General features: G+C 40.0%; 1 protein-coding gene and 1 pseudogene across 2 annotated transcripts; both read left to right on the forward strand.

The window, feature by feature from the left end:
• Positions 1 to 3,120: 3,120 nt before the first annotated feature.
• On the forward strand, positions 3,121 to 6,107 carry MARS2 (methionyl-tRNA synthetase 2, mitochondrial). The gene has a single exon (XM_080671458.1). It carries the CDS (start codon positions 3,134 to 3,136, stop codon positions 4,919 to 4,921), a length of 1,788 nt encoding a protein of 595 aa, XP_080527584.1. The 5' UTR covers positions 3,121 to 3,133; the 3' UTR covers positions 4,922 to 6,107.
• Positions 6,108 to 9,377: 3,270 nt separating this feature from the next.
• On the forward strand, positions 9,378 to 27,533 carry LOC308249573 (AP-1 complex subunit beta-1-like; annotated as a pseudogene). Its single transcript has 3 exons — positions 9,378 to 9,495; positions 24,474 to 24,967; positions 25,976 to 27,533. The product of its transcript is annotated as an AP-1 complex subunit beta-1-like (transcript).
• Positions 27,534 to 27,555: the final 22 nt, after the last annotated feature.

Raw genomic sequence — 27,555 nt, forward strand, 5'->3', positions numbered from 1 at the left:
TTTTAAAGATTTAGCGATGTGGTGGTATGTATCAGCATCAATTCCTTTGTTATGGCCGAATGATACTCAAATGGGCACCAACAGCCATTTGTTTCACGAGTTCTACTATAAAGGGAAGGAAAGAAATGGAGCAGCAGCGGGGGCTGAGGATTTTTTTCAAGATAGGGAAAAACAGCATGTTTGTATGCTGAAGACAGATTCCATGGAAAAGTAAGGGGGTGGGGGAAGAACTGTTGGAGAAGCTGATTTGTTTCCTAGTTCTGGAGGGTATACGTACCCTACAGTTCTAAGTTTTTCCTATCCTTCACTTGCCCTTCTTAAATGGCTGGATCAAATAGAGCACTTCAGCTAAATACCCCCAGGATGTTTGTTGTGATTATCGTAGCTCCTATGGAGAATTTGATTGGTCCACTATACATATCACCACAGAAATCAGATCCAACGTACCATATGCCCCCATTCATAAATTATTATAAGGCAGTCAAAATGAATTGAGTTACAAGCAAAAGCATGGATGAATCTTAGTAACAAAAGGTTGAGTGAAAAAGGCAAGTTGAAGACTACATGCAGGATGATAGCCTTTTAAAAATGTTTAAATACAAGCAAAATGAAACAGTCTGTTGCTTAGACATACTATGTGATAACATGAATGCAAAAGTATAAAATTCGGCCGTGATTATTACCTCTGGGAGAACAGGAAAACGAGGAGAAAAGGAGCACACTAAATCACTGGTAACCTAGTTCAGTGGTTCTCAAATGTTGGTGTGCATCAGGATCATGGAGAGCTCACTAGAACCTAGATTGCAGCCTGGCTGGTGTGGCTCAGTGGTTGAGTGTCAATCTTCGATTCCCAGTGGGGGCATGCAGGAGGCAGCTGATCAATGATTATCTCTCATCACTGATGTTTCTCTCTCTCTCCCTTCCTTTCTGAAATCAATAAAAATGTACTAAAAACAACAACACCTATATTGCTGGGCTCCACCTAGAGTTTGATTCAGTAGTTGGGGTAGGGGAGCCCAAAATATGCATTTCTAACAAGGTCCCAGGTGTTGCTAATGCTGCTTTTCTGGGACATTTAAGAGACCCACTTCTTTTAAAAAATTTTTAAAAATATTTTTTATTGATTTTTTACAGAGAGGAAGGGAGAGGGATAGAGAGTTAGAAACATCGATGAGAGAGAAACATCAATCAGCTGCCTCCTGCACACCCCCTACTGGGGATGTGCCCGCAACCAAGGTACATGCCCTTGACTGGAATCGAACCTGAGACCCTTGAGTCCGCAGGCTGAAGCTCTATCCACTGAGCCAAACTGGTTAGGGCAATTTTAAAAAAAAATTTTATTGTTGAAAGTATTACATATGTTCTCCCTGTTCCCCCATTGACCTCTTCTAGCCTGCCCTGCCCCCACCCCAGACCCTCAACACCCTATTGTCTGTGTCCGTGGGTTATGCATATATGCATACAAGTTCTTTGGTTGATCTCTTCCCACCCACCCAACCTCCCTGGCCTTCCCTCATAAGTTGAACGGTCTGTTCGATGCTTCTATGACTCTGGATCTATCTTTGTTCATCAGTTTATGTTGTTCATTATATTCCACAAATGAGTGAGATCATGTGATATTTATCTTTTTCCAAATGACTTATTTCGCTTAGCATAATGCTCTCCATGTCCATACATGTTGCTGCAAATGGTAAGAATTCCTTATTTTTTACCGCAGCATAGTATTCCATTGTGTAGATGTACCACAGCTTTCTAATCCACTCACCTGCTAATGAGCACTTGGGCTGTTTCCAAATCTTAGCTATTGTAAGTAGGGGTGCATATATCCTTTCTGATTGGTGTTTCTAGTTTCTTGGGATATATTCCTAGAGTGGGATCACTGGGTCAAATTGGAGTTCCATTTTTAATTTTTGGAGGAAACTCCATACTGTTTTCCACAGTGGCTGCACCAGTCTGCATTCCCACCAGCAGTGAAGAGGGTTCCTTTTTCTCCACATCCTTGCCAGCACTTGTCTGGTTTGTTGATTTGTTAATGATAGTCATTCTGACAGGTGTGAATGTACCTCATTGTCGTTTTGATTTGCATCACTCGGATGATCAGTGACTTTGAGTAAGAGAGCCACTTCTAGTTCTTAGTTCTTAGTTCTTAGGTTGAGTTGCAGGTCCACAGGTGTCCCATTCCATTTTATTACTAAATGACTATAGTATTTAAATGAGAGAAAAAAAGATGGCTAGTCATAGACCAAAGATGCGAGCATGCCTGAAGCAAGGATTTATATTAATCCAATTCTGGGCTCCCAAAGCATCCCCTCCAATAGAGCTGGAGTCCCGTTAATAAAAGCAAAACGGAAAAAACTGCTCTAGGAACCCCAGGGCCATTTATGAAAATTACTATAACTACCTTGTGAAATAAATTGGAAGGTTGACCCTTCCTTATATGCAGTGACCACATAGGACCTTCCACCTCCCTGGACCTAAATCATCTTTGGCAAAGACTTGCACATTTCACATCTACCTTTGTTGTTGATTCAACACATACTGAGCGTGTTTAAAGATTTCCTTCACCTTTCAGTTCTCATCCTCCCCGCAGGCGCTCTCGGTAACTATTTCCTTCCTTCCTTTCTCCCGCCCCCTTCCAGGGTGTCCCCTGTGTTGGGAGGTGAAGTTAGAGATGTCAGGGCCCTGCGATGACCAGGGCCGACGTGAGGGCAGCCTGGGTCCTGCGATGTGCCAGCCCCTGGCGGGTTTGAGAAATGCCCAAATACCAAGTTCTTGCCCACAGGAGCTCAGCCTAGGGAGGAAGACAGATCCGTAAATATGCAATGACAGCCCCAAACGGGCAGACAGGAAGTTAAGGAAAGACGAAGATTTACCACTTTCATAACCGCCCCTCAGCCCAGCTCCTCTAAGCCAGACCCCTTTCGCGCTGCGGCCACTCACAGCGGCCGGGTCCGAGGTTCCAGAGCTGGCGGGGCGGTCCCGTGCGGGCGCGGAGGTGGGCGTGGCCTGGGCGACCGGAGGGCGTGGCCTGGGCGACGGGAGGGCGGGCCCGGAAGCGGCGGCGGCCCGGCTGCGCATGCGCGCCTCCCACGTGCAGCAGAGCGCCTCTGCGCCGGCTGGGCCGTTGGGCACCATGATCCTGCTGCGGGTTTGTGCTGCGCGGCGGCTCGGACGCGCCGTGGCCCGCGGGCTCCCGCTCCCGGAGCCCTCCCGCCCCCGCCTCTGCAGCTCTGGCCCTCGCGGCGCCCGCGACGAAGCCCCCGAGGCGCGCGCCTACTTCACGACACCCATTTTCTATGTGAACGCGGCGCCGCACATCGGGCACCTGTACTCGGCGCTGCTGGCGGACGCGCTGTGCCGCCACCGTCGCCTGCGGGTTCCCGGCGCCGCCGCCACGCGCTTCTCCACCGGGACGGACGAGCACGGCCTGAAGATCCAGCAGGCAGCCGCCGCGGCGGGCCTGTCCCCGACCGAGCTGTGCGACCGTGTCTCGGCCCAGTTCCAGCGGCTTTTCCGGGATGCCGGCGTCTCCTCCACCGACTTCATCCGCACGACCGAGGCGCGGCACCGCAGGGCCGTGCAGCACTTCTGGGCGGCGCTGCAGGCTCGGGGGCTGCTCTACAAGGGGCTCTACGAGGGTTGGTACTGCGCCTCCGACGAGTGTTTCCTGCCCGAAGCCAAGGTCAGCTGGCAGCCCGGCCCGTCGGGGGATCCGTGTCCGGTGTCTGTCGAGAGCGGGCACCCCGTCTCCTGGACCAAGGAAGAAAACTACATCTTCAGGCTTTCCCAGTTCCGGGAGCCGCTCCAGCGCTGGCTGCGGGACAACCCTCAGGTGATCACCCCCGAGCCCTTCCATCACACGGTCCTTCAGTGGCTGGAGGAGGACCTGCCGGACCTGTCGGTCTCTCGCAAGAGTAGCCACTTGCGCTGGGGCATTCCGGTGCCCGGGGACGATTCCCAGACCATCTACGTGTGGCTGGATGCCTTGGTCAACTACCTTACTGTAGTCGGCTACCCCAGTGCTGAGTTCGAGGCATGGTGGCCGACCACCTCTCATGTCATAGGCAAGGACATCCTCAAGTTCCATGCCATCTATTGGCCTGCCTTCCTCTTAGGGGCCGGCATGAGCCCACCGCACCGCATCTACGTCCACTCCCACTGGACAGTCTGTGGCCAGAAGATGTCTAAGAGCTTGGGCAACGTGGTGGATCCCAGAACTTGCCTTGACCGCTATACTGTGGACGGCTTCCGCTACTTTCTCCTCCGCCAGGGCGTCCCCACCTGGGACTGTGATTACTATGAGGAAAAGGTGGTGAAGTTGCTGGACTCCGAGCTGGCAGATGCCCTGGGAGGCCTCTTGAACCGATGCACTGCCCCGAGAATAAATCCTTCTGGGACCTACCCGGCCTTCTGCGCCCCCTGCTTTCCCCGGGAGCCAGGCCTGGCGGGGCCATCCGCTCGCGCCGGGGCAGAGGACTATGCTCTGGTGAGGGCAGTGGCCGCTTTGCCCAGGCAGGTAGCAGACCACTACGCTAACTTTCAGATCTATAAGGCCCTGGAGGCAGTGTCCAGCTGTGTCCGGCAGACCAATGGCTTTGTCCAAAGGCACGCGCCGTGGAAGTTGAGTTGGGAGAGCCCAGTGGATGCTCCCTGGCTCGGTACTGTGCTTCATGTGGCCTTGGAATGTTTGCGAATCTTTGGAACTTTGCTCCAGCCTGTTACCCCAAGCCTGGCTGACAAGCTGCTGTCCAGGTTGGGGGTCTCTGCCACAGAGAGGGGCCTTGGAGAGCTCGCTTTCTTGCCTCGCTTCTACGGACATCCCTGCCCTTTTGAAGGGAGGAGGCTGGGACCTGAAACTGGGCTCTTGTTTCCACGACTGGACCAGTCCAAGGCCTGGCTGGTGAAAGCACGTAGGACCTAGAAACCCAGTTCTTACAGTTTGTGGCTTGTGGGAAAAGAGCAAACGTGTTATTCTGCATTTCAGGAAAGTCATATCAATGTTTTCTTAAGTGTTGCATCGAATGAGCACATAAGCGATGATGTCCCTGTGAAAAGAGGTTTAAAACCTTTCAGATGCCCAGCCCTGACTCTTGTTTTCTCTGCCTGTTCATTAACCACTGCCCTTTGTATGCCAGTATCTCTAAGATGTCTCTAGGGGAAAGATGGGTAAGAGACAGCTTTGCTGAGACCATTCTTTCTTGTGGTGCCTCCTTCCAAACCACAGTTAGGTCATTTGCCCAGACTACCTCTCATGGCTTGTTTTCCATTGGCCCGGCCTCTGCCAGGGGAATCAGAGTTGGGGTTGGAGGCCCCCTACCTCAACTTTAAGCCCTACTTTGTTATATATGTTGGGTCTCCTGTTAAAAACAGATTCTTTCATTAACCTTTAAAAAGTCAGTGTCCTAGATTAGATGATTTTTATCCATGTTTATATTTTCAGTTCTTAAGATCACGACTCCCTATACTTGTTAATATTAGCAGTCCAATAGTTGTGCTTTGTAACGCTACACTCCAACCAGTAGATGGCTCTAGTCTCACATGTGGAAATAAGACAGAGGTTCAGAGTCTTTCGAAGAAATTTATTTTTTGCTTTCTAATTTTGCAGAATTTAAGAAAATTCTTACTGCTTTTCTTAAAATGAGGGATAACTGCAACCACTGCTGTTTTACAGAAAGCCATAAAAAAGATCAGAATCCTCACTTTTCTTCAGACTACTGAAAAAGGACATTTAGTCTAATTAAATATTTAGTATGCTAATAAATAAATATATCAAGTTTGTTTGGACTATATGATAAATTGAGCTCTCTTGAGGTACTTGGTATGTTAAAAATTTTAAACTTTAATAACAGTAAATTTAGAGGTATGATTTAAAAAATCTTAAGTTGTTCAAAAGGACAGAATTTTCTTTATATATTTTTAGTCATTATTTTGTTATTCACATACATAATTTACCTTATATGATTTCTTTTGGTCAGTCAACATCGATAATACAATAGAGAAATTATAGAATAGTTACTATAAATGTTAATACATTTACTTTTAAGTAGTTTTTACTGATTATTTCTTATGCTCTTTGAACTTGTTATTAAAGTTTAAAAGTTTGTAAGTACCTTATTCAGATAAGTACTGTTGCATTTGTTGAAGGTGGTGGTGAAGGGAGGAATGATCAATGCTCCAAGAATCTCAAACTGGATGCAGGGATCTCTCCAAGGCTCCATAAAAACACAGAAAAGATGTTAAGGTATCAATTATACAAAGACTGCACACAGTGGACCAGCATTCTATCCAATAGGTGATTGATTGGACAGCCAGGCCAAAGTTGAAAGTGAGAACTTGCCTTGAAATATCCATTCTAAGCATGGTAGCAAGCTGAGAGGGCTCATTATGAAGTAAATTATTAGGTTGCTAGTTCCCAGATTTATTCTGTGTGCTACTATTCAGCTCCAGTTTCCATTGAGAGATTTGTTTGCTTGGAAACATTAGTTAAAAAAGAATGCTTGAAGGTATCCTAAAGTGGAAGGACAAATGTTCCTTCAGACCTGGACTTTCCAAATGACATATTCCAGTTACCTGCTGGGATTCGTAGGGCAGGCTACTGGGGCCTGGGATCGAGTATATCTCCTAGGGCTGGACGGGGCAGAGTAGTGAAAGACATGGGATGTGTTCACATGAAGGGAAACAGACCTACAAGCAGTGGAATGATAACCTCTGCCTTTGCGGTGCCCCGTGAACGGTCTGACAGTTCCTATCATGAATGGAGAGACAGTGTCTTCCACTTGACAGCTTTCCTGTGGCCTCGTGCTGGTCCATACACTGGACCTTTGCTTGCTGGGTGTTAATGGGGTTCCTTTTGTGCCGTCTGTCACTTGCGCAGGCATTTTAACTGGCTTCCAGAGTATCTGTGGTACTGGAGGGCACAAAATGGATTCAAAGAGGAGAAGGTATTACAGAAGACAAGATACTGTGAATGAAAGGTGTGAGATGGAAGATGAACCAGTTGGACTTTCTGTAGGAGGTAGAGCAGATAGCCTTTGGGCACTGGGTGCATTCAGTCTGATCCAGTACTTCACTGGGAAGAATGGCAGGTGGCGGAGAGGTGAAACTTAAAGCCAGAAGCCATCGTACCTCCAAGAGGGCATCCTAACCACTTGGGAGAAGAGGTTAAACTTGTAGACAGCTAAGAGTCCCTTCTCCACAACTGTTAGCAGCTTGTCTGGCATCTTTGGATCCCTTGACCAGAAACGTTTATAATTCTCAGACAATCTTCTTGAGGCTCTCAGATTTTCATTGTAGGTTATTCTTGGAGACAGTGTTGCAGGAGGTTATGACAGAGCACTGATCAGGTGTTCACAGGATGTCTATTTTAGTGATAAACTATCAACTTGGTAGACTACATTCCTGTCTGTGAAGTCATGCAGGAAGTTGTGGGCAGTGGACAGTATATGATAAGTGGCACCATTCGATATTAGAGGGCTGTTCCACAAGTGAACTCACAGACTAGGCACCTCTGAAGCCAGGAGACCTGTGGCTATACGGAGGTCAGGAATAGACAGGAATGCTCAGCTGGCATGGCTCAGTGGTTGAGCATCGACCTATGAACCCGGAGGTCATGGGTTGATTCCCAGTCAGGGCACATGTGCAGGGCTTGATCCCCAGTGTGGGGTGTACAGGAGGCAGCCAATCAATGATCCTCTCTTTTCTATCTCTTCCTCTCCCTTCCTCTCTGAAATCAATAAATATACATTTATAAAAAGAACAGGCAGGAACAAGAATAGATACAAATCTCTGATTTCACTGAAATCTCAAGTTATTCTGGAACTAGGCCTCATTTTTCTTAAGGACCTGGGTGACTATAGGGGCTGAGAAGAGCCTGAAAAATTTACTGTTAAGTTGATAAAGTACTCAGGAAGGCCTCGGCTGAAATATGGGCCCTGAGGCACAGGCCGATTTCCTTTTTTTTTGCAGTTGTACCTGTGAATGGAACATAGCTCTTTAGATTTGGGACGTTCTAAGACCAAAGGAAAGCCAGTAGTTGGTCAGGTTATGGGGCTCCGAGGAGGATGACTTATAATCATAAAGTAACAGGCAGCATGTGGAAGCATTCAACAGCTTCCTCCTTGGGCATTATGGAGGGATGGTTTCCTGGATCTCTCACTGCCCAACCCCTATTGAGCAGAGTTGCAGTGTTGGCCTGCATTAGTGGAACCTTGAGTGATGGGGGAGGCCATGCCTCCCGACTAAGGTTTGGTCCATAAAGCTGCTGTATAATCTATAATTGCCTCCTGGAGACAATGCCCCCAGAGTTCTACTGGATATAGAACAACTGTCCTTTTTAAAGTTTTTATTGACCTTTTAGAGAGGAAGGGAGAAAAACATTGATGAGAGAGGAACATTGATCAGCTGCCTTTGCACACCCCACACTGGGGATTGAGCCCCTGACATGTGCCCTGACTGGGAATAGAGCCAGTGACCTGGTGCATGGTTCGGCGCTCAACCACTGATCCGCACTGGCCCAGCTGGAATGACTGTTCCTGTTGGTGAGGTCTAGGGGGCTGTACACCTTGGTGGTCCTTGGCCTCTTTTGCCAGAGTAAAAATCTGAAAGGGAGTGGACATGCTGACAGCCCTGTGTCTGTTTTTGCAGCAAGGTTTACTAGTTCAGAGAGCTTGGGGGGAGCTAGGGCACAGATTAGGGTAACCAAGAGCACAGGTTAGGGAAAAAAGCCTCTTGGAAACGAAGTATCAAAGATGTCATTTCAGCACAACACTGTTAGTCCTGCCCCTTCCTCTAACAGGAAGTTGGGATAGGACTGGTTAACTGTTATCAATAGTAACACACCAAATTTGAGGTTAATATTGCTGGAAGGGCCAGAACCAAGTTAATTCAGGTTAATTAGTGGGGATTTAACTTTTTAAGAAGAGTGTCTTCTTCTTTTCTGAGACAGGAATAAGGGAGCCCAGCCTAAGCTGCTTTCCTCTGTGGCACTCACCACCTGGAGAGGAAACAGGCTCTTCCTCGGAGTGTAGGCAGCCTGGCTAGCCCAGGAGAGCTCCTCTCAGTTAGAGAAGCCATCTCATGGGAATCACTGACCGCAGTGAAAATACCTGCTTAAAATCACATGAAGGCAATCGGTTTTACTTACATTTTCACGAGGAGGAAAGGGAATTGGGAAGAGCTCTCTGCCAAGAAGGTCTTTCAGTGCTTCGACAATAGAAATGATATACTCTGTACTGTGCCTCTTCCCATGAATCGTTCTTGGGAGGTTCAGCACATTTGAATCTTTACCAACGTAAGGTGAGGCCATAGTATAGAAGCTCCATCCTTGTCTGTGAACTGAATTTAACCTCCATTTGGTGTACAACACAGTTCAACTCACCATGGATTTTAAAGTCCACAATGCTTCCTCACTCAAGAACAAGATGATATACGACGTCAGGATGTTTCAGGAAACCAAGTGTGCCATCTGCAAGAAGAAAATTCTAGCTCCCAGGAGAGGTGAGCCCTGCCTTCAAGTCATTAAGGATTTGGGGATGAAATGTCTGCAGGAGGCCGGGAAGACTCCCGGGGTAAACTGGAGGGACAGCTTTGGGAATACCTGTGGAAATGGACGAGGCCACTTTTCTTAGTGTACGGGATGGTGAAATGGTGCTGACCTCCTTATGCTAGTCCACTCCGAAGGCTACACCTTTTGCATGTACCCCCCGCCCCCTTGTTAACTGACAACCACTGGTCTGAATTTAACATGAAGATAAACCTTCAAAAGTTAATTTATGATGGTTATAGATTGGGTCATAGTTCTATTCTTTTAATACATTCAATAAAAATATGGCCAATTACACATTTTTTTTCCTGTTTAAAATATTTTTTAAAGGGTAATATCTTTTACTTTGGAACACATTAAGATAGTTTCAGTACTTGGGCTTCCTTTGAACTAGTCTAGAAGTGTCTACTGATTAAAAAGCTATACATTAAAAAAATACAGAGTTCACAAGTTTGTTACACATTTTAGGTTACCATTAAAATACAAATAGAATGTATTTCTTTCAAGCCATATGTAATGTTAGAACTCAATCCACTAGAAGACAGGAGAAAAAAAGAGCAAAGAAAAATGAAAAATTTGGTAAAAGCCCAGAAGATGGTAGAAATAAATATAAATATATTTGTAATTGTAATAAAACATCATAGGATGAACCTCTCTCAAAAGATAGCAATGTTCAATCTTAAATGTAAAAAGTTATATGTAGTTAAAAAGTATATACTTAGACATAACAGAAGATATAACATGAAGAAACTCTAGGCATATGTTAACCAAAGGAAAGCTGGTATAATATTAATAGTAGACTATATTGAAGGGAAAATTGTTACTAAAGATAAAGTGCGAATATAAAAGGAATAATAACAAGTTATAAGAATTATGAACTTGTATGACCTAATAACATAGCCTCAAACTGTAAAGACCCAAAGCTAAAATTGAAAATGATAAATGTTCGCCTGCAAAAAACTATAAAACAAAAAACCAACAAAAAACTGCCTTTCATGAATTCAGAGAAGCCATGCAATGAGAAAGTAAAGATAACTCACACGAGATCAGTGGTTCTCAACCTTTCTAATGCCGCAACCGTTTAATACAGTTCCTCATGTTGTGGTGACCCCCAACCATAAAATTATTTTCGTTGCTACTTCATCACTGTAATATTGCTACTGTTATGAATCGTAATGTAAATATGTGTCATGACCCACAGGTTGAGAACCGCTAGCAGGGTCGCCTAAGACCATCGGAAAACACAGATATTTACATTACGATTCATAACAGTAGCAAAATTACAGTGATGAAGTAGCAACGAAAATAATTTTATGGTTGGGGGTCACCACAACATGAGGAACTGTATTAAAGGGTCGCGGCATTAGAAAGGTTGAGAACCACTGCACTAGATGTTAACACTTCAGTCTAATGCTCACTACCAAGTGGATCACGGCTAAGTGTGAACAAAGAAAGTTTTATAGCAGACAAGGTTTTGTGACCAAGACTGACCTTTTCCATGCATGTCTCTGTGAAAATAACTTTTTGAATAGAAATGTCAGCAAATATACTATCTCTTCAGTAAATCCTCCGTATGGATTAAAAAGGGAGACACTCCTGGCCATAATTTTGCCATTTTTAACAATTGTTGGTTCAGGAATAAGCGAAGGTGAAGGGAGAGAACCGAAAGTTCTATGTTCCTTATTTGTGTTCTCTCACTTACTTTCCCCATTAATTTGTGAAGTAGTCTTTCTGTTTAACTGAAAAGCTGAGGCACAGAGAGATTAAGTAACGTGGCTAAGGTTATGCAGCTTGTGAAGCAGGAGAACCTAGACTCAAACTTGTCTCCATGCCAGAGCTTCCGCACCGTCCGCAGCATCAAAACCACAACCAATCAGTGAGTACATACTGAAGGCATTGTATTGTGGGAGGAGGAAGTAGCATAATCAGGTCCCAGACCTAAAGATGAAAAGTCTACATAAGAATCCTTAATTGAAATATATCAATGATTGTTTCAAAAAGAATTAGTTCTTGATAGCTAGATTCTGAAACAGATGACTGCCAAAATAGAAACTTAGAAAAAAATTCTTACTTTTACCATAATATATGATATATTCCTCTTTTGCTTTCAATAGTTTCCTTTATTATTCTAAGCCTACTTATATGTGCTGGTGTAAATTTTAAAAAATGTTAATAACTATAGTTTCTATTTTTATTTTTCCTTAAGATTATCTTCTTATTTTCAGAACAGTGTCCCAAATTCTTGGCTCCAACAGTTCTCCTCTAAGTGAAAGTATATTATCATATCCATGAAGCTAAGTATTTTGAAATAACATTTTACTATTTGATGCTTAAAATACACATTTATCTCTATACATGAAAACATCAATATTCAAAAGTTTTATTTGAATTAACTATTATAGTAACAAGGCCAGAGAATTTTATTAGAGGTTACAAACACTGAAACTTTCATTTCATACATACAGTTTTAATACAAATGAACTTACTAAAAAACTCATCTATTTATTAACAATTTAAGTTCTATGAATTTACTGAACATTTATTACTATATTCTTGTGACATCTTTCCTAACAAGCCTGCAGAAAGCAGATTAAACACCTTCTGACTCCAGTTATTACCAAAGCATAAACCACTCCATTAGCTAAAATGACACATACTGGAAAATTCCTGGTAAAATATAATCTTATATATATGACAATCAAAACATTCTAACTTCCCCAAATTAGAGACTTTATTGTGAATTGCATAGAGAATACTCTGTCATATTTTACATGTTTTATGAAAGGTAGCTATTATGTTGGCCATTGGCTACACCTTAATGAAGTGATAAAATCTATGTTTATATAAAACTTAGCTATCATCTATATTGTATTTTAGAAAATGTATCAAAAGTTCTTGCTAACTTAGAAGGCCAAGAACACCTATATCTTTATTCTATGTTTTAAATGATTTCATCAGAACTCGAAATTCAAGCTACACAGTCCCAGAGTTAGCAAGTCACAATGGGCACTTTTTCAGTACTTTTCTGCATGGCAGTCTATTTCTTGTTAATAAATCACACTGATATATGTATTATAAATAATATATGGCTTTTTTGTTATCTTCAAAAATCACTAAGAAAATGAATTTATGAAGGCTTTCATAAAGCAAAGAATCTTCAATCCTGGTAAACTGAAATTACTGCATTAAATTTATATTTAAATTTCTATAAAACTTATTTTATGGACACTCCCTACATTTTTAGAAAGCAAAACTTTTTAGTCCTGAGTTTAGTTTCATTTATAACTCATTACTGGAGTGCATTTAAGTAAATCAATTTACAATGTGTAAGAAGCCCATTTTGATATTATAGAAGAAAACTAAGTATTAAAATGAAGTATTGGAAATATGTATGGTTAATTGTATGAAAGCTGATGGTTGGATTTTTACTCCATTTTAGGATTTGGAAGGAGTATTTTTTGTTAAATATAACAAAAATATTTTTAACATTATAATATTGTCTGACCTTTTATAAAAAATTGGTAGTTAATGATCTTCAAAGTAGAAAGTTTTTTCTTATTAAAATGTCCACATTAAGTCAACCTCTAGAAAGTAGTTAATTCATAACAAATTTTAAATAAAACATTTTTGATGTAACTGATGCCATTAAATTAGTTTTCTAGCCTAAGGAGAGTATGTAGATAGCACTTCTTCCTTTTTCCATAATTCATGGAGACCATCTAAAAGTGGAGCTATCAGTTCTGGGGCACAAAAACCAGTATAAATGTATAACTGTATGTACCTAAGCATAAAAATTTGAAACTCAACCTGATCTCAGACAGAAAAACAAAGGAAATGGTGAAAACTTAATGTTTAACATCAAGGTTAGTGAGAAGGGCACTAGACAAGTTCAACCAAGTTGTCAAATCTCATCATTGATACATTTGTGGAGGTAGATGTTTTTGAAATATTCAACACGTGAAGGTAGGTAAGTCTGAATTCAGCAGTTTTAAACAAGTCATGCTCTAAAGGCAAAACACAGCTAGAGCACAGGCATAAAATCTATTGGTAAACATAGGATTGTTGCTGACTTTATTTTCATTTTTCCTTTGGCATAGACATTAGGATAGTAAGTGTATTATTTTAATTGAAAACTTCCTACAAAGAGTTGGAATTAGCCTGGATAAAAGAATCTCACAAACTAAGACCTGAATGGAAGCTAGAAAGGGTTGCTGACAGTGTCACTGTGTTGAGTCTGACATGACATAGGCAGTGAATGCTTCTACTTGCGAAGATGCTATAAGAACTCTTATACTTCTTGTGTGAATGACCAAAGAGGCCAAAAATAGACATGGAGATACCTTTAAGTATAGTTAAGAATAGTGTCATCTTTGTCCACAGTAACTGGTATAAGATAAATGGTCATAATATGACAGGTTTCCACATGTTATATATACAAATTATTTTTAAATGTATTAATGTCTAGCAAAGTTTCTAATGTAATCCTAGAGTTTATAAAAAACATTTAATATAGGCAAAACATACATTAACCTAAATACAGTGAAACAAAAATAATGTAGAAGCTAGAATCTTTTACATATTATTTGAATTTTCCACATTACAACAAATGGCCTGTTAAATTCTCCATATTACAAGAAATGGCCTGTTGCTATGTATATTCTGTATATGCCATGACTGTGTTTACATATATGAAACATCTGGAATAAAACTAAAAAACCCAAACACCAAAGATGTTTTTAAGTAGTTGTTTTTGACCTTTTCATGTTGAGAAAATAGCCAGATGATGACTGAATTTTTCAAACTTTATCAATATATGTTTTATACATATCCTTGGTTCTTGTTACAGATTACAAGTCTATGTTACTTAAGTGTGTGTGAAATAATAAAGGAAACCACAATTTTATCCTGCACTTCCAATGTTCTGCCTACTAAGATTTCTTTAATTTCCTTCAAAAAAAAAGCAAAAATATTTAACCGTAAGCACATCCAAAACCCTCATATTGTTACCAGACCACATATGGGGCTGGTTGTTTTCTATTATTGGATAAAATAGTTATCCAAGACTCTACTTACAGAGTCAATAGAGGAAGGTGGAGTAAGAATTGAATCCTTTGCTCTGAAATCTTTTCTAGGAAGAAAGTGTGGGCTTCGAGACTATCGAGGTTTCAAACGTACAGATGAAGGTTGAGAAAAGCTGCTTCTCACAGATGTAACCTTGGTTCCGATTAAGAGATTTAAAGGAAATTAGGGTTTAATGCATTTGAAATGGGTCTTATTTTGTAATTACTTTAGGGGAAGATTTTAAGAATAATATGTGAACTGGGCCTGGATTTTGAGAGACTAGATGTGCTTTAGGCAATGACCTGCTGCTGGATGGGGCGGCATTCTAAGGCCATAAAAAGACTCACTAACAGGGATCTGAGAAGAGTCATATCTAATAGTATTTCTCAATTATTAGGCTATACCGCTTTTGTGCTATCCCTGAACTTTAATAAAGATTTGTTAAAAAGAAGATTTATGTAGTTAGTGATATACATAATTAGAGTCCTAGGATTGAGAAAGCAACTATGCAGAGAAAATTAGGGAATTATTAATGAACTTCCATATTAACAGAGTAATAATTTATCCTATTGTTAAGTAAAGCATCCAATGAATACACTGTTCCAAGAAGTGATTTTTATTTGCTCCATGGCTGAGCATTAGGATTGCTAGAGATACGACTTTGCTCAAGACACTTGAGTGGGAAAATTATACATTTTGACTAATGCCTACTTCAGAGCATCAGTGTTTAGCCAAATTCTTTTGCCTGAATACCTCATCATTTGCTCTGCCTGCTTTAAATGATTTGAGTTTGAATGTTGTTATTCAAGAAAAATGCGAGCACCATGGAGAGCCTGAGATTATTTCATAAAGTTGAATAGAACTTTGGAAGAAGCATGTAGGCCAAACCAATTGCCTAGCCTGAATCTGACAACAGAAATTGAATATCAAATGTTCTGGTAGTTCTAAAAACTAGCAACCTCTATATAATTAATGGAAATGAACTAAACCGTCCAAAATAAAAAGCAAAATTTCTCTAAAAAGGGATGTTTAATAATACACCATTGTGCTTTCCATGATTTGGGCACATTTGACATTCTATTGATCTACTAAGACTCTGAGCATGCCTACTAACAATCAATGAAGCAACTTGCCAATGCTAGGGTAGGTAATGTCAGGAGTAATTCCTAAACACAACGGGTGAATTTTAAAGACCAGACTTTGATGCTTCTAGGTTAAAAATGTTCTAAATAGTACAATTACACAGTTACTCCCATTACTACAGAATACTTTGTGAAGTTCCAAAACAGTCTTCTACCCAGAAAAGAAACACTTATGAATGACTGTAAAATAAAGATAATTATCAAAATGAGTGTTGTGAGAAAATTCACTCCAATGACACGAGGCTATCTTTAACTTTAGGCACTGTTGCAATTTTTGAGCTAAGGAGACTTCAGTAGGCAATTCTGTTAATGAGCCACTCATCTTAAAACCACACACATTTTGTCAGTATAAAAGGTGGCATGAATTTGGTACTTGTCATTAGGATGTTAAAAAACTCCTAAATTATAATAATCCTTCTCCCAAATAGCAAACCTTACGTGGACGGTTTATACAAAAACTGATAAATACCTATATTGCAGTTATTAGCAAGAAAAATGGAAAGAAAGAAGAAAAGCAACTAAATGGTCATTTGTTTTTCTTGGTGGACTTTATGCTTTCAAAAATGTGGAAATGTGCCATGTTCTCAAAATATAAAGGGTAGATGGCACCACCTGTAGCTATCTTTTGCGATCAGAGGGGTTAATGTTTTTCTGGCTAATTCAGAAGGTCTTTCTTAACTTGGCTTCCTTCTTATATTTCCCAGAATACTGAGTTGTATAACACCTTCAAAGAAAATTTTTGATTAATAATCTAAACTAAATTCTAGAATAATTCTATTTCTACTATTTTAGTTAGGAAACTGTTCATACTTAGGTTATTTGGTAAAAGCATGATTAAACAGATGCATGTTTATCACAATTTGCTTATTTTAGAATTATCACACTTTATTTTACAACTGAAATAATTTCTGATTCAATCTTCCAGATGCTTAAGGGATTAGAATATACATTTTATTTGTGTCTAAGATTTAATTTGTATTAGATTTAATTTTAGTGATCCAACAAAAGATAACTCTTGGATGAGACAAAAATTATTTCTGAAAAGTGCTGTGTTTTTTAAGATCTTTCCCTCTCACCCTCCCCACTCCCTTGGCTCCTTATAGGTGACAATTAGTAATTAGAAGTTTGGGGTCCTACCACTTAATAGCTATGTCATCTTAAGCAACTCTCTTAACTTTTCTAAGTCTCTCATAAAAATTTGCCTGATTATCTCACAAAAATATTAAGTGGATAAAATGAGATAATGTATATGAAGTGCTCATAAATTGTAAGGTTGCTATATAATCATAAGGTATTATTTTTGCCTTGGAATAATATAGTAAGCAAAAATGTGATATTCTAAGTATGCTTTTATAACAGATTATCATCATCAACAAAGTTAATACAAATTTTATTAGGAATATTATCATGGACTCTAAACAATCTTCAATAACTTTAACCAAAACTTTTCTTTAGAACTACCTAGTAATTATATAGCAAATTTAGTTACAGGGTTAAGTTATCAATATTTTAAGACTAATATCTTAATACTATTTCCCAGTTGTAGACTCTGTAGTTCTTAAGTATATGATTCTATGATTTTATGTTTATAACATAAGGAAACAGGCTTATACCGAAATATAATTCTATTTATATAGCTGTATCAGTGGCTAAACCAGAAACCATAATGTTTCAAGGGTTAAAGTAACAGAGGAGTTCAGGCCTATCTCTTATGGCTTAATCCCTTCTAGACTATATATATATATATATTTTATCTCAGTATAATGTTACATTCATTTTGTAATATATTAATAGGGTAACCTATTAATTTTCCTGGGACAGTGTAGGTTTCTGCTTATAGTATTATTACAGTTTCATTTTTGAAAAATAGCCTTTGAATAGGATGATTTTATAGGTTTATTAATATGATAAACTTCTTTGTTGGTCAATAGTATATATTTCAAGAATTATTTTAATTATTTTTGGTGCCCCCTTTCAGTTTCAAGTGTCCTGATTTGAATGGTAAATATGTAATTTCTGCAAGAAGAACTTTGAGCAGAGATCAGCAAAGTAAAGAACTTTCTGACTACTATAAGGAGCAGCAGTTAAAGCAGAACTTGCTATGATTGATAAACACCAAAGGAATCTGTCTATCGGTAAGTAGCCTTGATTTCTATGAAGAAAATCATACCTAGTCTGTCTGCTGTTCATCAGTGAAGGTGGGAGTGAGATTCAAGAAATATGTGCTGGAGAACAAGGACTCCTAACTCTGAATCCAAATAATCATATTTCAGGTACTAATATTCATATTGGAACTTGGCAAGTCTCTGAGAATGCAATTGCCTGCGAGAAAAGATGTAGTTACATTCTTACACACAACCCTATTCAGACATACACTGATACAAGCTTGTCTTACTATAATATAACAAACTGTACTTTATTAACAATAGATATAAGATTCTTTTGGAACTGCATGATCTGAGATTAAATCATGTCAGTGAAAACTATACCCTTAACCTAGTGTATGAAGATGTTTAGTTTGAAGGATGTTTAATAAAAAAAGTAGATGAACTAGATGATTTTTATGAAGAAATGATCATTAAAATAAATTTTGGATATTTTCTCAAACAATTCAACATTTAGAAAAAAATAAGGAAAGCTGAATTCTCTGTAATGGGTATGCAAAATGTAAGCAAAGGTGACGAGTTAGAAAGTTATTTTCAAGAAGCAAGTAAGTGGATTAAGTGCTCTCAGGATAGTGTTATTAAAAGAAGATCTAACATCAGTGCTAATAATTTTTACTTACAAAACAAAAACTTTAGAAATTTCATTGTGGAACTTAGTCTATTTACATTTCTAAAAACTGAGAATCATGAATGTATATAGAATCTTTATATGCTAAGTATATGTTCATATGGCCTATTGGTCTCATGAAGCAATTTGGCAAACATGTTCATTATGATTTTAAAAGAAACATCCTATTTGGCTCACCAGGAACAACTTGGGGGTCTATGTCCTATTATTTCTGCTGCTGCTGCTGAGCATGGAAGACATTTGGGGATGGAAGAGAGAGATTTATTAGGGTAATACCAATATTTATAGATTTACCCTTTCTGTTCTAAATTAGGAAGTCAGTGAAAGAATTGCAAATGTATGTAAGGTGTTTTTTTTTATACTAGTACAGAAATTTTAGTGATAACACTGTGATTTGCTCTGTAACTTTTGAACAATGGCTTTCCTCCTTACCTATTTCCCAATTTTATAAGACTTGGTTTTAGAATCAGAATTTAAAGTTTTCCTTTGATATAAGAATAGTTTTGCTCTTTACAAAAACAACTGTCCTTTAAGAATAACATTAAAAAAATAACATATATAATTGAATATATTGGTAACATATAAGAAGAAAAGGTGAAAGTATTAAGGCATTCAAAGAACAATAAAATACAGTGGAATATTAGCCAATGTTATGTCAGAGGTGAGTCCTTCTTTTATCAAAACAATTCTATTAGGTGATCCATATTATATAAAATTTGAGACCAAATGGCTTCTGTTATAGGAGGGCTGCAGCATTATCTCAAATGTTAGAGAAGAATTTTAATATAGTCATAATAATCACATGAAAAGGCAAGAATACTGATCATGTTGATGGTATTTCTAATATTTGGAAAATGTTATCAAAAAGTATAAATACTATGCAAATTTTGAAAACCATGGCAGAAAAAAATTATAGAGTAGCAGTAACGAAAAATAAAAATTAGACAAAAGCTTATTAAATGACAAAATAGCAAAGCAGTAGAACTAAATCATTAAGATTAAATATATGCTAAAATGCATTAAAGTATTAAAATTCTATTACAATTAGATATGACTCTTATCCCAAATATTAAAATAGATATTAATATGCAACATAACTTGTAAAAGGTTGAGAATAACACAAAGCAGAGAAAATGAAAGACATCTCACTATTCTCATTGTGGTTATCATTTATGGAATGGATAAAATATGTAGAAAATGTCACAACATCAGATAAACACATTAAAAAAACCAACATGCCACATCTACCTAAATAATTTTGTAGAACAGCTGAAAAAGCAAATTTCATCAAATTTAGACAGTTTATAGTGGAATAAATAAGTATGGCGAGGATTAACTAACCCTAAGTTTCACAATGGGCAGCTTCTAGCCGGTTGGTTGAAGCTGGGTCTTGGCCACACAAGGATCATTGGACAAGAAATCAGTTGAGCTGGACTAGAGCTGCCCATTTGTCTTAATAATGAATGCTCCACACTGTCTGTTAAGAGAAAGAAAATATAGATCAGAAAGAATGCATGGGAAGTGATAAGTATAAGTTAGAGTAGGCGAGTGCAGGAGGACATCAATGAACATTTAGTGAATACTTGCAGAACATGTGACATTAATTCTATTAGTGTGTCATGAAGTGAGAGTCTAGATATTAGGAGGGGCCAGAACTCAGGGGAGGCTTGCTCACTGCTGAGAGCTTGAAATCTCTATCATCCATCCATCCATCCATCCATCCAATCCATCCATCCATCCAATCCATCCATCCAATCCATCCATCCATCCATCCATCCATCCATCCATCCATCCATCCAAGCTGGGGACTGAAACAAGGGCTTAGGATGGAAGCAGCAACAGGAGAGAGTCCAGGTGGGACTGCTCTGGCTCACTAAGTCAGAGCAAAGGGTCCTTGGAGACAGGTTCAGGGACTTAAGTCTGGAACAGGCTGCCGCTGTCCATCGCTCGCTTGGTTGTGAACTTTGTGGGGTCCCTTAGAATTTAGGAGATACATGCCTGTTGGGGGAAGAGGGGAAGGGAAAGGCGCAGGTGTGCTCCCTGCAGGGAGAGCACACCCTGGGACCTTCGTTTGAGAATTGTTTTTTAAAAATATATTTTTATTGATTTCAGAGAGGGAGAGGGAGAGAAACATCAATGATGAGAATTATCGATTGGCCGCCTCCTGCACGCCCCCTACTGGGGATCGAGCCCCCAACCCAGGCACATGCTCTTGACTGGAATCGAATCTGGGACCATTCAGTCCACAGGCTGATGCTCTATCCACTGAGCTAAACTCGCCAGGGCTGTTCTTTTTTTTTTAAAATGTGAGCACCTTCCTTTTTATTTTGTTTGAAACTCATATTGTAACCAGTAGGATAGCCACTCATGTACCAAGAGATTAACAATTTCCAAAGCATCAGGATCATCAAGAGAATCTGGACCTATGGGAGGTGGAGCATTTTGAAAGTTTTTAAAGGCTGAGAGTTTAGGGGAGAATCTCAATAGAATATTCATCAGTTTTATGCAGATGTGCCAAAATGAGATTTATTCCCTTAATTTCACATCTATCCTTGGGTGTGGTTGGCACATGGCACTAATTTGATTTCTGCTCTCTGTATCCCTATGTGGGGTGATTTAAGCTATTTACCCTCTGGTTGGGGAGGAGTAAGTGTCCTTGGTTAGGGAAGATAGGATTTTGTGATTCACTAGATGCCTGTAAACTGCTTGGCCATTTAACAAACTGTCTGTTTCCCAGTTCTACTCGTCACTTCTTACTAGCCTGTCTCATTTCCCACTCAGACTTCCATCTCTAAAATCTTTTAGGGGTGATGATAAATTATGATCTGTCTTCAGTAACTGCTTCCTGCTGACAAGAGCTGTGGTCCTGGCCTCCATAGGGTATGGAGATCTCTCTGATCTAAGGAAAACAGGGAATGGGATTTGAGACTGGAACAGAGAGGCTGTTAGCTGATTCTTCCAAAATAGGGGGTAGGCCAGAATCCCCGAAGCATCATTCATCATCTTATTAAGGAATTGTATCATTCCAGAAGTGAAGTTGGCAGATTGCTTCATATTTCATTGACTCAATTAATGCTGTCCTAAAAATAAGTCAGTTCAGTTAAATTGTTAAATTTCATTTCAGGAGGCCAAGATGCAGATGGGCTCCCAAAGTGAGACCTATATTGTGTAAACAAGCAGTCAGGTATTGAACAAGAGGTATGCCTATGAAACAGAAGGAAAACAAAGGTTAATGCTCACAGCAAATTATAAAAGGGTTTGATTCTGTAAGACTTGTCAGTCCAGAAGATTTTAGATGTAAGGCTAGTTTCTTTTGCTGGAATGAAAGCAAGCAGTGACAATCTGGTCTTCCTTATCTGCAGTTTGGATATCTGGTGATGGAAATTCTGCATGGTTTACATAACATCAGTCATTAAGATTGTTTAACTTTGAGCTGTCTCAGGTCCTTTGGCTATAATTTGCAAGTGCAAAGCTCAGAAAAAAAATTTTAGTTCTCAATAATTCCAAGTCAAAGGATGGGGGAAAATGAAACATCAGTTTGGAAGAATACTAGAAAAAAAATCAGGATCCAATTCAGTTTGTAGGTGAAAAATAAAACTTTAACTAGAGGCTAATATCCACAACTGCGTATTATAGATTCTATTTTTATTTATTCACTGTCAGTGCTAGATTCCATTGAAACATAATTTCCCCCCCCCCCTAAAATCACCCTAATTTTTATCAAAGATAGCCAAATCAAGACTATTTACTTTATTAAGTCCAGTTTCCATTTAGACTTATTTGGTTAAAACAAGAATAGTAATGGATCATAAAGGCTCTCTCAAATCTGCTTTGCTGGAATCTCATAAGTAATCTCCAGACCGAACCTTAATTAGCCCCTCAGGGCAAAGAAGCCAAAACACATAGTTATCATCAACATTTGCCTGAAATACCTATAGATTTGGGTGAATTTCTCAAGTCCTGGGGGTTCCCAAAATGTCTTGAGGTTCTTTCTTTGCCATCTCCTAGGAAAAGACTGCCACAAACCATGTGAATAAGCAAGGTGCCAGGCCATCTCCAAGGGGTTTTTATTGGCTTCCAAAGTCAATCTTAATTTATAACTTAAATCTTTCTTGTGACATCCAGAGTCTAGGCATGTCTCTCTACTTACAATCTATTTTAGACTATATCTTTTCTAGTGTTACAGTATAAATGTTTAGTATCCTATATAATAAAAGCCTAATATGCAAGTTGACCAAACAGTGGAACAACCGGTCGCTATGATGCGCACTGACCACCAGGGGGCAGATGCCCAACACAGGAGCTGCCCCCAGCCCGCAGGCCCCAAGCCAGCAAAGGTGGGTGCCAGTGGGGGGGGGGCCCAATTGCCCTGCCAGTTGCCCCACAGATCGGCCCTGATCACCAGCCAGGCCTAGGGACCCTACCCATGCACAAATTTCATGCATCGGGCCCCTAGTATAAAATAAGGAACAGGTCAACATAGAAACAAGTTGAGTTATAACATTCCTTCTATTTTTGAAGACATCAAGTGGTTTTAAAAAACATGATTTTAAGAAGGGAAGAGAGTTTGGCAGAAGGCCATTTATAAAGTTGCCCCAAACCCAAAATGTACCCTTTCAAAGTTGGCACTGGTAGGACAGGCATATAGATATCCATGCTCTGTTATAAAGAGTAATCCCATATATCTGTATCATCCTGAGATATTTGTGTGTGTGTTAAGATTAGTTTGAGTCAAAGAAACAACCTCGTTGATACTAGTTTTTTGGTATTTTGGGCATAGGCCAGCTCCTAATTTAGGGAATCAAGCTGTTGCATACATATTTTAGATTCTGAATAGGTTCAAAATTTTCCATATTTATTCCAGGATCTCTAGAGCAGTACTGTCTGATAGAACTTCCCAAATTGATGGAAAGGTTCTAGATCTATACTATCAAATATGGTAGCTACTAGCCTCATGGAACTATTTAGCACTTGAAATGTGGCTAGTTGTATTTGGGGAACTGAATTTTAAATTTCACTTGATTTTAATTACTCTAAAATTAAAATTGGCTAGCCTCATGTGGTTTGTGGTTACCATATTGGGGACAGCATGGTACTATCATCTAGGCCAGCGGTTGCCAACTGGTGGTCCGTGTACCATGGTGGTCTGGTCCGTGAGGTCTGAAAGGTTGGTGATCGCTGATCTAGGCTATCTCAACCCACTTACTGCCACTTCACTAGGCAACCTTGACTGTCAGGGAGTTAGTCTTTCAATACTTCTGCCTTGCACAATGTTCTTTTTGTAACACTCATTCTAGTCAGAGAACATAGTATAATTTACTGAATTTATAGAGATTTGTGACTAAAATATGATAAACTTTTGGAAATGTTCTATGGATGCTAGAAAAGAAATAGTTTTCTCTTTGCAAGGTACAAAATCCAATATGTATTATTCACATATTTTTTTTAGGTCTTATTTATTCAAATCATAAAGTCATGATATTAAAGTCTCCCAGTTGTTTTTTTCTCCTAGTATTTCTAACAGTTTTTAACTTTATATTTTTTGATGTTACATTAGACTTGTTTATTCATTATAGATTTACTCTTTTGTCACAATAAGCAGGCCTTCTGTATCTTGTTTAATGTTTACTTTGAAATTGACTTTCTTATATTGTCATTCCTCCCCCTCCTCCCAATGTTGTTCCCATTTTTTTGATACATACTGATTGGCAATGACTCAACTTCTTTGCACTTTTGAAGCTAATTTTCATTTTTATTAAAGTACTACATAGTTTTAAAAGTCAAATAGTGGTTAATGGGTAAATAAAAAAGGGCTCCAACATTACCCTCCCCCTGACCCCCACTCCTATCCCACTTCATTTCTTCACAAGTGGCCACGTTCACTTGAGTTGTTTCTTCTAGTATTTACTTCCACATTTCTATCTATATTAACTGAGTAATTCCATTACCTGAATGGGCCCAGATTTTCATTCTGGGCTGCCTATCCAATTACAACTCTGAAGATGACGGGGAGGCTCAGAGCATCTGAGAGTGGTAATTCCCCGACCATGTCATGCCAACTCAGCAGTGCTTTCAGCAGTAAAAGTCCTAATGAGATGTGTAGAGTTGTTACCAAGGACTCTCACTACTACAATATGCTGCACAATATGCTGAAGAAGTTGGCCCCTCCACTTGCCACTTTGCTGTCTGGGGAACCAGAGGTGCAGTACTTGCCCTGAGGACCATCAACCTAATTGCCCTGAAATCTTGAAGCAGGGAATTGGTCTTTGTGAAATATAATGGTCCCACCTATTTTAAACTAGAGAAATTGGACATCACGGTTCATTTGTTGTCCCAAGCCAATACTGCTCAGATTCTGGCAGAACTGGAGGAGTATATCACAGAGGTGGATGCTGACTTTGTTCTTTTTTTTTTTTTTTTTTGTGTGTGTGTGTTGGCTGTTGTCATTTTTTAAAAAATTTCTTTATTGATTAAGGTATTACATATGTGTCCTTATTCCCCCATTACCCCCCACCTCCCATTCATGCCCCCACCCCCCTGCTGTCTGTGTCCACTGATTAGGCTTATATGCATGCATGTAAGTCCTTTGGTTGATCTCCCCCTCTTACCCGCACTGTCCCCTACCTTCCCTGAGGTTTGATGTTCTGATTGATGTTTCTCTGTCTCTGGATCTATTTTTGTTCATCAGTTTATGTTGTTCATTATATTCCACAAATGAGTGAGATCATATGATATTTATCTTTCTCTGCCTGGCTTATTTCACTTAGCATAATGCTCTCCATCTCCATCCATGTTGTTGCAAATGGTAAGAACTCCTTCTTTTTTACCGTAGCGTAGTATTCCATTGTGTAGATGTACCACAGTTTTTTAATCCACTCATCTACTGATGGCACTTAGGTTATTTCCAAATCTTAGCTATGGTGAATTGTGCTGCTATGAACATAGGGGTGCATATATCCTTTCTGATTGGTGTTTCTAGTTTCTTGGGATATATTCCTAGAAGTGGGATCACTGGGTCAAATGGGAGTTCCATTTTTAGTTTTTTGAGGAAACTCCATACTGTTCTCCACAGTGGCTGCACCAGTCTGCATTCCCACCAGCAGTGCACGAGGGTTCCTTTTTCTCCGCATCCTCGCCAGTACTTGTCATTTGTTGACTTGTTGATAATAGCCATTCTGACAGGTGTGAGATGGTACCGCACTGTTGTTTTGATTTGCATCTCTCTTTGAGCAGGTTTTCATGTCTCTTGGCCTTCCTTCTGTCTTCTTTTGAAGTGTCTATTTAGATCAGTTGCCCATTTTTTGATTGGGTTATCTTCTTTTTGTTAAGCTGCATGAGTTCCCTGTAAATGTTGGAGATTAAACCCTTATCGTTGAATCATTGGCAAATATGTTCTCCCATGCATTGGTGACTTGGTTCTTTGTGCAAAGTTGTGCAGGCCATTGGATGGTGTGCCATCAAGGTGGAGCAATCTGCAGAACTTTGTGTAAACGCATTGCTTGATCTCATCCAGACCAAAGCAAATTATGTGGTCCAAGAGGCGATTATTGTTATCAGGGACATCTTCCACAAATATCCTAACAAGTATGAAACTATCATGGCCACTGTGTGGGCATTTACACTCATTGGATGAGCCAGATGCTCAAGCAGCTAAGATTTGGATTTTGAGAGGATATGCTGAAAGCATTGACAATACAAATGAGAGCTTCCTGAATGGTATTCACTCTGCTTACTGACAGAGTTAAGCTGTTTCTCAAGAAACCATCAGAAACATAGGAGCTGGTACTGCAGGTCTTGAGTTTGGCAACACAGGGTTCTGATAATCATGACCTCTGAGACAGGACTATATTTATTGGAGGCTTCTCTCTATGGACCCTGCCACAGCCAAAGAAGCAGTCTTATCTGAGAAGGCACTGCCCTCTGAGAAATCATATCTCATTGAGCCAACTTTGCTGAATGAGCTAACCTGCCACATTGGTTCTTTGGCCTCTGTGTACTACAAGCCTCCCAATGCTCTTGTGGAAGGAAGTCATGGACTCCATTGCATACACTTGCCAGTGCATCACAGAAACATTGATGCAGGTAGCAGCCCTGTTGGCACCGCCACTGTCACCACATAGAACAGCCTCGGGTTATCCCCTTCTCAAGGTGACCTGAGGGGCCTTTTAAACCTTGACCTTGGTCCCCCAGTCAATGTGTCATAGGTGTCCTCCATGCAAATGGGAGCAGTGGATCTTGGCAGTGACCTTGGTGGGAGGCAAGGGAGGAAGTCCACCAGTGGGACAGTCCTTCATCCCATCATCCATGTGTGCAACCTCTGCTCCTTCACCTACTACTGGTGTGGTCAGCAGTTGTCTGAATGATCGATTTGAACTCTCTACAGGGATAGGTATGGCACATGATGGGTATGTGGCTCCTAAGGCTGTCTGGCTGCCTGCAGTCAAGGTTAAAGGCTTGGAGATTTCCAGAATGTTTACTCATCAGCCAGAACACATCTATATGGAAATAAACGTCACCAATAATACTCTGCTGCACATGATAGACTTTGTAATCCAGTTTAACAGGCATAACTTCTCCCTTTCAACACCTTGGGCCCAGTCATGAAAATAGAACCTCTAAATAACCTGCAGGTGGCTGTGAAAAACAACATCGATGTCTCCTACTTCAGCTGCCTTATCCCACCCAATGTGCTTACTATAGAAGATGGCAAAATGGAGTAATTATTGCCAATAAAAATGAACTTTAGTTTCAGATTAAGGAATGGCATTTCAATGCTGTTTCCAGCAAACTGCAAAACAGCATTTATACTATGCCAAGCAGAATGTGGAAGGGTAGGACCATGATGTAACAATCTCTGAAGCTCATTAATGGCATTTGCATCTTGGCTGAGCTACATATCCAGCCAGGAAACCCCAATTATATACTTGCTGAAGTGTAGGGCCCCAAAAGCCTCTCAGTACCTCTATCTGGTCTACGACAGCATTTTGAAAAACTAATAGACTGGTCACCAAGGTTGGT

Source organism: Plecotus auritus (genome assembly GCF_963455305.1).
Source record: "Plecotus auritus genome assembly, chromosome: 5".
Classification (NCBI taxonomy): domain Eukaryota; kingdom Metazoa; phylum Chordata; class Mammalia; order Chiroptera; family Vespertilionidae; genus Plecotus; species Plecotus auritus.